Consider the following 9,229-nt stretch of genomic DNA (forward strand, 5'->3'; position numbering starts at 1 on the left):
GGAAGAGATTGTGTGAACCAACAACGTATGTGTTCAAGTCATCCAATTAATGGTGTGAACTCGTCCATGCTAGCTTTCTGTTTCTTTCTAGACAATTGTTAAAATGTGTGTGGGGGGGGGGGGGGGGGGGGGAATAAAGGAGAGAGAGTTAAGGTTGTTGAAGATATTTTTTAAACTGTATAAACGTGTATCAGGTCTAAGGGCAATCTTTGTTTTTCTATGAGTTAACAATGAGTAGCATATGTTCTCATACTTCAATGATCAAATCATAAAACATGTATGTCACATAGCCGAGCATCTAATTCTTTATAACAAACAATAAATGTTGATTATTACAATACATTCATATACATTATATACATATAAATGATATGCAAACATGTGTTGTTGTGATTGTCATGTTTATCTTTTATCTTAACATGAGCATCATCTTATAATTATTAACACCTCAAAATACGAGTTATAATCTTACATTATGAAAAAAAATTCATTAACGAAAATACTTTTACTACGTCTTTTCGCCATATGTTGTTCAATCTCAAGGATAAACATGTTAGTTATTTAAACACTTCCACAACAAGTACCTAAATTTTATTAAGTTCGGTAACTTTTAACTATGCATGTGCAAAGCGACAAACTTCGTACAATATGTCAATATATCTTTGTTTTGGTTTCACATACGAAAAGCGAGATTGTGCAATTCCATGATAAATCAGCGCGTAAACGAATTCAGTTGATTCAAATATAAGTCTAAGGTCAATTAACTTAAAAGAGCTTGAACTCAACCTCCATTAGCATTTAAACTCTTTCGCAATCTTAAACATAAAGCTCGAACCCCATCAACTCTATCGGCTCGCAGTGGCGCAATTTGGGCAAGAACGCCGGGTGGACCAGACTCAAAATGTATTTAAAAAATTCATAAACAACAGAAAGGGGATTAAAATTTTTGATCGAAAATAGGTAAATTTGAAATACCTATAAAAAATTTCAAACGAAAAACAACAAAATTTACAGTACTGCGTAAAAAAAAAAGCAAGGTTCATCCCTTAAAATGAAAAAAAGCTTCGTGCAAATAAAAAAACACTAACACAAACTTGAGGGTATATAATCCCATCAAATCATCATTCATCAACAACACCTCTCTCACTCGAACCACAAATCAAACCAGCCGCCACCACCACACATTCAATACAATGGTTCGACCGTACGCAGTCAAGGGTCGAAAGAGGAAGAAGAACAAAACCGAACGATACGACAAAGAAGAAGAGAATCAAGGGTTTGTTGAAGAATCAGAAGAAGATAATGGTGGTACCCAGAAGAAGAAACTGAAGAGTGTGGTTACAGAATCAGATGAAGACATAGCAGAAGCTGCTGCTGAAGAACTTGCCGGAATACCAGTTAATTTGAATCAAGGGGATGGTAATGGCAATGATAAGAATAGTCAAGGTGTTATTTTTATTCTTGAGAAAGCTTCTTTGGAGGTTGCTAAAGTTGGCAAGGTTAGTTTTCTCATTTTGGTTAAAGAAACTGATTAGTGTAATTGTGCTAATATTAGAGTAATTATTAATTTATCATTACCCTATAGTTTAAAATAAGGATGCAATGTGCAAAGCAGCTTGTGAGCTACTCAAGATCATATGAGCTCGAGCTCGGGCTCGAATAAAGATCATTTAGTTATGGAGTATGCGCTCGAGCCTAGTATAGAAAGCTCATTTTTAAGTTTGACCTCTTTTGGCTTCTATGTATGAATTTCACATTGCAAAACCGAGCTCGAGCCAGGTTTTAAATAAGTATGCAAAGTGCAAACGGGTCGAGCAGCTCATGAGCTACTCGAGTTTGTATAAATAAAGAGCTCGGAGCGAGCCGAGCTTTTTCAAGCTTGAGCCAAGCCCGAGCTTCAAATGAAGCTTGTTTAGGTATCAAGCCAGCCCTTGACCCTGTATGGGAAGCTTGTTTAGGCTCATCGAGCCTTAACAAGTCTTGTGTGTTTTTAAGTTTTACCTTTTTTAAATTCTGTGTATTAATTTCACATTGCACAACTGAGCTCGAATCGAGTTTTGGGTCGTTTAAGGTGCTACATGAGCTCAAGCCAAGCTTATGCTCGATTAAGGTTTTTCTCAAAATATATAAAAGTAATTAAAAACATATGTAAACTAGTTTTATACCCGTCCGGTGGACGGGTAGTTTAATGTCATAATAACAAAGTAACTTTCTACAAACTTTAAATGAAAACATTGTTTGTTTAAAATAAAAGTACAACTCATTATCTTATGAGTGAAAGGATAACCAACTTTATTAAAAGAAATACAACGCAGTTAAAATCAGAACAACAATTGTGCAGACCTACATACATTCATGCATACTAAGGGTGGGAATCATAACTCATTCTTTCAAGAATGGGTTGATTGGGGTAAAATACACTTACATAAAACTTTCCAACTTAATTCGAGTCCAATTGGACCAACACCTCCCACACCATCAAATGTAGCCATCACCTACCCGTCACTGCCAATACTAGTGCGAGCACCACCTACCTCTGCCCCCATCACCGCCAACGCCACCACCAGCTCCAGCAACACCCCTGTCGCTACCGCCGGTAGCACCACCACTTTTGCCACTTGCACAACTTCCTCGCCACCACAACCAACACCACCAGTTTGTAGAAGTTGCAGTGCACATATACTCACTCCTAACGTGTATCAGTTTTCTACGATGCTTTACGTATATCAAGTTAGAGTTAGCAATTTAGCAATAGGTGCCAAAATAAAGAATTAATAACCTGGAGGCATTTTTCAGCAAAGTTCTAATGCAACCATGTATGCTTCCTGTTTTAAGTTTTGCCACAGCTGGTAACGTTACCGGGCAATGTGACCCAACAATAGAAACATTTTTTAAACCGTTAATGAAACAAAAATTTGACCCATGATTAATTAAAACCGTTTCTTTACCCGTTAATGAAACAAAAAGTTGACCCGTTACCAGGTTACATGTGACCCAACAATAAAAACCTTTTTCAATCCATTAACAAAACTAAAACTTGACTCTTGACCGGGTTAAAATTGAACAGATAATAAAAACCCTTTTTTACCTGTTAATGAAACAAAATTTGACCCGCTACCAAATCAATTTGGACCGATAATGAAAACTTGTAATTACCCGTTAATGAACAAAAAGTTGACCCGTTACCGGGTTGAATGTGACCGACAAAACGAGTTTTTCTTTTAATCCGTTGAAGAAGCAAAAATTTACCCGTGATCGGGTTAAATTTGACACAATAACAAAAAAAAACTTTCTTTTACCTGTTAATGAAACAAAAAGTTTACCTGTTACTGGGCTGTTACCACTAAGTGTGCCTTGATGAATTTTAGCCACTCCACCAGTTGCCAAGAAAGAAGCACAGCGCCACAGCTGTGTCAGAATACTAAATCAACCAAGCAGGTGAAGGAAACAACATTAACGTAGGGGGGAAATAATACTAAGAATATTTTGACTCAAGTCTGTCCTAATGATGCCTTCTCCAAGGAGGCAAGCAAAGCCGAGTCAACCATTTTGGAGGCTCAATGCGACTTTTTCGAATATCATTCAAACGTGAAGTGGCATTTTCTTATTTCCAGTGGTACCTTCGTTATCAAATTAACATGAAAAAAAGAGAAGCAAAAAAATAAATAAATGACTAATCAACAAATTAAGTCTCAAATAAATTATTCTGGTGGTACCTTTGTTGATAACTCAAGTATTGGGTAGGTTTTCTTTTCATACGGTAGTCCTGCAAATATGTTTAACGCGTTTAAATATGTGAAGTGCAAAGTTCTATTCATATATATGTTAAATGCACTAATAATCAAATAATTGCTAGTGATAAGCCTGAAATAGAAACATATGTGAATCATTAATGTTGGAAATTGAATAAATAGTTATATCCTTGATGGGCATAAATTATTTACCATGTGATGGGGAAAGTGAGAGTAAACTTCAAAACATCTCTAATGCCTAAAATCAATTACAAAATAAAAATCAGTCGGTTGAAATTTTGCAGATTTGAAACAATACCATAGATTCGTTGAAGTAAGTTTCGGTTCAAGCATTTCATCAAACAGTTGTTTGTTGTGGCTGAAGCTTAAAAGGGTGAAACTAAATTCCTGCAACAACAGATACATATAAGAAATCATTATTAGTTTTACCAAATTCTTCAAAGCTGGTTGATGATTATTCCCACTTGAAGCATACCAAACCACCCCCGAAGCAAATAACACATGCATCTGAACTTTGGGGAATGTTTGGAGGTGATTTTCGGAAGACATGAAATAATCAGTTTCATATGATCATGCAGCATGTGTAGTAGAAAAGCTAATGACAGTGCCCGATTTACCATTAATGTGACAGTACGCAGTTCATTGTGACATCAGCTGAATAACTTGTGGCAGCACAACAGGAATCACTAAATTTCAAAAAATCAGGACTATTGATCTTAATAAAAGTAATTAATATAGATTGACTAAATTAATAATACCAGTTCGAGAAGGCCAACCACGAATGTGTTCGTTCTCTTCATTAGGAACGCTGCAAACTCAACTGATGGAAGCGATCGGCAGATTACCGGAGAATCGCGTTTGAATTAGAATTTTCAAGTCAGATTTTTGATTGGAAATAAAAGGGGGGTTTGATAAGTGAGATTTATTATAGGGGGAGTTAGAGAAAGAGGGAATCGGTGGAGTGGGTGAGGAGGAGAGAGACACTAAAACCTCCCCTTCTAGAAGGTTTTTTCCGGTGGAGATTGAAAGTTAGGGACTTTATACGGTCATGATCATTCAAAAAGACAGTTTTGTTTAGGGGGAACAATATATTATATAATTAGTTAATGAATAATAATGAGCTGAGTATGAGCTTGAAAAAAAGACTCATGAGCCGAGTTTGAGCTATTGCAAGTCAAAACGAGCCGAGGTTGAGTTCAGGCTCCGCTAGTTTATGCCTATAGTTTAAACTACGTAATAATGAACTAGGGTAATTGTTAAAACTCTAATTCAACACTGTTACGTTATAATAAGTACTTTATTATTGACATAATTACTCTAATGCTTCTTACACTTCTCATGTTAAAAGCTGTTTGTATTTGATCATAACAATTCAAATATTTTCATGGTTAATTAATAATGTGTTTTTTTTGTATGTATGCTTGTTCAGAGTTATCAATTGCTGAATTCTGAGGATCATGCCAATTTTTTGAAGAAAAATAACAGGAACCCTGCTGAATACAGGCCTGATATTTCTCATCAGGTAATAGTAATTAAAAACATTAAAAGTATTATTTTTTTGATTTATTTGTCATATTAAGTAGAATTCCTTTGGGCATGTTATTTGGTTGGTGCAGGCAATATTAAACATCTTGGATAGCCCGTTGAATAAAGCGGGTAAATTAAAAGCTTTGTATGTAAGAACCGAGAAAGGTGTGCTTATTGAAATCAAGCCTCACGTTCGTATTCCAAGGACGTTTAAACGTTTTGCTGGAATCATGCGTAAGTTTAATTTCATTGGTTGAAACCTAACTAAATATTTGTTACATCCTTGACTGTCTTTACATTTTGATTATTTCCAGTGCAATTACTTCAAAAACTAAGTATTTCTGCGGTTGGGAAACGGGAAAAGCTTTTGCGTGTGATAAAGAATCCTGTAACTCAGTATCTCCCGGTCAACTCTCGCAAGATAGGTTTGTAATCATGCCTTAAACTTAGCCAACTCAGCTCGGACCGGATTTTTAGCCGAGCTGTAAACATGACTCAAATGAAAGGCTCAAAGAGTTAAAGACTTACACAAATATATTATTATTTTGTGGAACAGGGTTTTCGCATAGCTCAGAAAAGTTGGTTGATATGCATGACTATGTGGTTACATTGGACAATGATGCAACTCTTGTTTTTGTGGTAAGTATTAAAGTTAGTAGTGCTGTATTTATTTTATTTTAAATTATGTTTTGAGCTCAAAAAGTCAATTGCTAGTTTAGTAAACATTATTTTAACTTATATGTGGATCAGGTTGGTGCAATGGCTCATGGGAAAATCGAAAGCGACTACATAGAGAATTTTATTTCAAGTGAGTTTATTCTACACGAGTATGTAATGCATAGTGTATGCATATTTAATTCTTTGATACGTGACTTATTTTGGTAGTTGTATTCTTATTACAAACCGTGTACTTTTTGCAGTTTCTGGGTATCCGTTGAGTGCAGCATACTGCATTACAAGGATCACTAATGCATTGGAGCGTAAACACAAGATCATATGAACATGTTTCTACATAGTGTAAGTGTAATGGTAATGCTAGATTAATAGATGGCATTTCATGATTATATCACCTATAATTTGTCGAGATTATTAGGGCTATTATGTGGTTATTGAGAGTATTGTGTGTTTATATGCCATTTGGAAGGAAGCCTACAACTATTTAAAGTTATTCTTTTGAGTAGATTATGAAAGATGCCGGTTTTGTTCTTTTTTTAATGGGTAAGTCCTAACTACTAACTTATAGAAGCTATAAAATAGTTATACATGATAATTCGTATAAGAATTAAAACAAGTTAATATAGGTTTATTTCTTTAAATGTGTCATTGGTGATAAGGGTTGCAACAAAGTTGACAAATGATCTTGGTGCAACTTGTATAGGGCTAGAAAACCGTTCATTCATTACCCGTCTTCCTCTTTCTTCGTCCACTTTGTTATCGAACACTTAAAATATAAATGCACCGTCCTTAGTGCACCTTCTCGTGAAATTCCAATTCTGCCCTCCCCATACACGACTTGTCCCATTTCGTCAATCGTGAGCCTAATTTGTTTGAAGTGACTAGATGTCCCTTACACGTTCTTAGAAGTTGAACTTGCAAATATACACGTGAGCCCATCCTTGTATGCAGATGAGGCACCCAAATACGTCCAAGGACGCCATATGAGCTCAAAATGCCCTCTAAACACACGTTTTGAAAGATCTAAACCTTACAATAATAATTAAGAAATAACCTAATTTATAGATTTTTAATTTATATACGATTATATATACATAAAAATATTACACATAAGGCTATATGTTTTATCTACGGTGAGGATTAGTGAAGAAACACTAAGTGACCCCGGCAGATTACGGATAATCTTAGGGTCAAGTAGATGTTTCCCACGAGGGTTAGGTCCGGCAAAGATGGTTATTCTTCTGATGACCTGCAAAACAGACACCGTGAGCTCGTCACTGAGAAGGGGGGGGGGGTACCTCCTTGTGACCACCCTCCGGCGTGAGAATCAGACTAGATTGCTCTGAATATAAGTGTATATTAAGAGAAATAGCTAGAGCAGATAAGATATGTGATAATGATGGTATAAGATAAGATGATGATACCGTTCCAAGGTGTTGGAGTATTTATAGCCGAAGGTAGGTTTCCAAGCAGGTACAGCCAGCTGTATAATATTCCTTTTCTACCAACTGTGGGCTACGCACGTGCCGTGCTGGTGGTTGGTGGGTAGGCAGCGGCTGATAGTGACATGGCCGGCTGTGTACTATTCCTTTTCCACCAACTGCAGGCTATGTACGTGCCACGATGAGGGTTGGTGAGTAGGCAGCGGCTGATAGTGACATTTTGTACTAGAGCGTGCTCCTCGTCGTACTGTTGTCAGTGAGCTGTCACCCTGTGATGGGCTGCTTTGGTCAGATCTTGTCTATTTTGTCTATACCTTGGCAGGTATAGTACAAAAGATCCTCCAGAAGCGTACGGACTGGCTCATTTGGGCGGGAGTATTCCCGCCTTGCTCATTCCTTCTTCAGGTGACATTACTGAATTATTGAGAGTTAGTGCCTTGTGCGTGTAGCCTTACTATTAGTGCGGGTAGCCTTCCCTGATGGCTTGTATCCGCAGCTACGGGAACAGGCGGGGTACTTCACCATTGGGAGGCTTTTCCTGCGGGAACAGCTGGCGTACTGCGCGTAAGGTCTTCATCTCTCTGAGCATGGTGGGTCCTGCGGAACCAGTTGGTCTTTGCGCAGACGTCCCTCTTCAAGGTGAGTCTTGCGGGTCCAACTGGGCTCTGCTGGGACCTACCTCTTTAAGTCCCCCCAGTCCAATGTTCTTCTCATGAATTGTTAATAAGTGTGGTGAACTTTTGGACTTAAGCAAGGGGTTTTGAAAAGGGTTTTTAGTTTTAAGGTTTTCCGTGGGGATTCTTCCCGCGGTTTCCCTAATGTCACGTGCAGAAATTCCCGACTTTTCTGCTTGATCTTTGGGTATGATGCGGGTAGGTGTGTAACTTCCTCGCAAGTCAGGAACGTTGAGTTTCACTTGTGTAGATTTTCCACGAGGTTTTGGTAGTTTTAGACATAGTGATCAATTATGTTAAACAACCAATTCCATCTTGGAGCTTCAAACAATCTAGTTCTCAACGTTCCCGCTATGCGGGGATGTTATTTCCCTTTCCACAAGCATGGCCCAGAAGATCCTTCTTGGTTTTAATTCCCTGCAAGTGCTAAGTATGTGAAGGGTTTCGCCTTGACACTGTACCCGCACTCATCTTATAGTTACTTGACTTCCAAGGTATTCTTGGCTTCAATTCCCTGCAGGTGCTAAGTATGTGAAGGGTTTCGCCTTGACACTGTACCCGCACTTGTCTTACGGTTTCTTGGTTACCAAGGTATTCTTGGCTTCAATTCCCTGCAGGTGCTAAGTATGTGAAGGGTTTCGCCTTGACACTGTACCCGCACTTGTCTTACGGTTTCTTGGTTACCAAGGTAAGGGGGTATATTCCCTCTTATTTTTGAATCTTTGTTTCACGCATATTTTAGTTTAACTTAGCAATTTCTTGAGTAGTTTGGATAAGTTAACCTTTCAACGTGGCAAATGATAGGTTAAAGTTTTGCTTTCTCTTTCGTGATTGTGCGGGTAAGACCGTCACTTTCACTTAGTAGGATGGCTAAACTTTACATATATCTGACATGCGTGAAGGTTTTCCTCATCCTTTCCTTAGAAATTTTCTAAGTGTTTTAAATAAGTTAACCTTTCGACGCGCGGTTGTCAATAGGTTGATGTTCAGTTTCCTCTATCATGATTGTGCGGGTAGGACCGTCACTTTCATTTAGTGGGATGACCAAACTTTACCTATAACTGACCTGCGTGAAGGTTTTCCTCATCTTTTCCTTAGAAATTTTTGCCGTTTCTTGAGTTTATGCGGGTTTTGCCGCCTTCCACACGCAACGACTTAC

At 37.8% G+C, this 9,229-nt stretch overlaps 1 protein-coding gene and 1 long non-coding RNA gene across 2 annotated transcripts; one reads left to right on the top strand and one right to left on the bottom strand.

The window, feature by feature from the left end:
• The first annotated feature begins 1,193 nt into the window (after window positions 1-1,193).
• LOC143596582 (uncharacterized) lies at window positions 1,194-6,315 on the top strand. Its single transcript, XM_077075321.1, has 7 exons — window positions 1,194-1,499; window positions 5,182-5,274; window positions 5,369-5,513; window positions 5,594-5,704; window positions 5,836-5,918; window positions 6,030-6,120; window positions 6,200-6,315. Exons 1-7 carry the CDS (start codon window positions 1,194-1,196, stop codon window positions 6,277-6,279), a joined length of 909 nt encoding a protein of 302 aa, XP_076931436.1. The 3' UTR covers window positions 6,280-6,315.
• LOC143596581 (uncharacterized) lies at window positions 3,557-4,151 on the bottom strand. The gene is made up of 3 exons (XR_013146736.1): window positions 4,051-4,151; window positions 3,717-3,766; window positions 3,557-3,620 (listed from the first exon to the last, which is right to left on the bottom strand). It is a non-coding gene; the product is annotated as an uncharacterized LOC143596581 (long non-coding RNA).
• Window positions 6,316-9,229: the final 2,914 nt, after the last annotated feature.

The sequence above is a fragment of the Bidens hawaiensis genome, unplaced genomic scaffold, assembly GCF_021521415.1.
Source record: "Bidens hawaiensis isolate Kalapana, Puna unplaced genomic scaffold, B.hawaiensis_p1.1 tig00046738_1, whole genome shotgun sequence".
NCBI classification, from domain to species: domain Eukaryota; kingdom Viridiplantae; phylum Streptophyta; class Magnoliopsida; order Asterales; family Asteraceae; genus Bidens; species Bidens hawaiensis.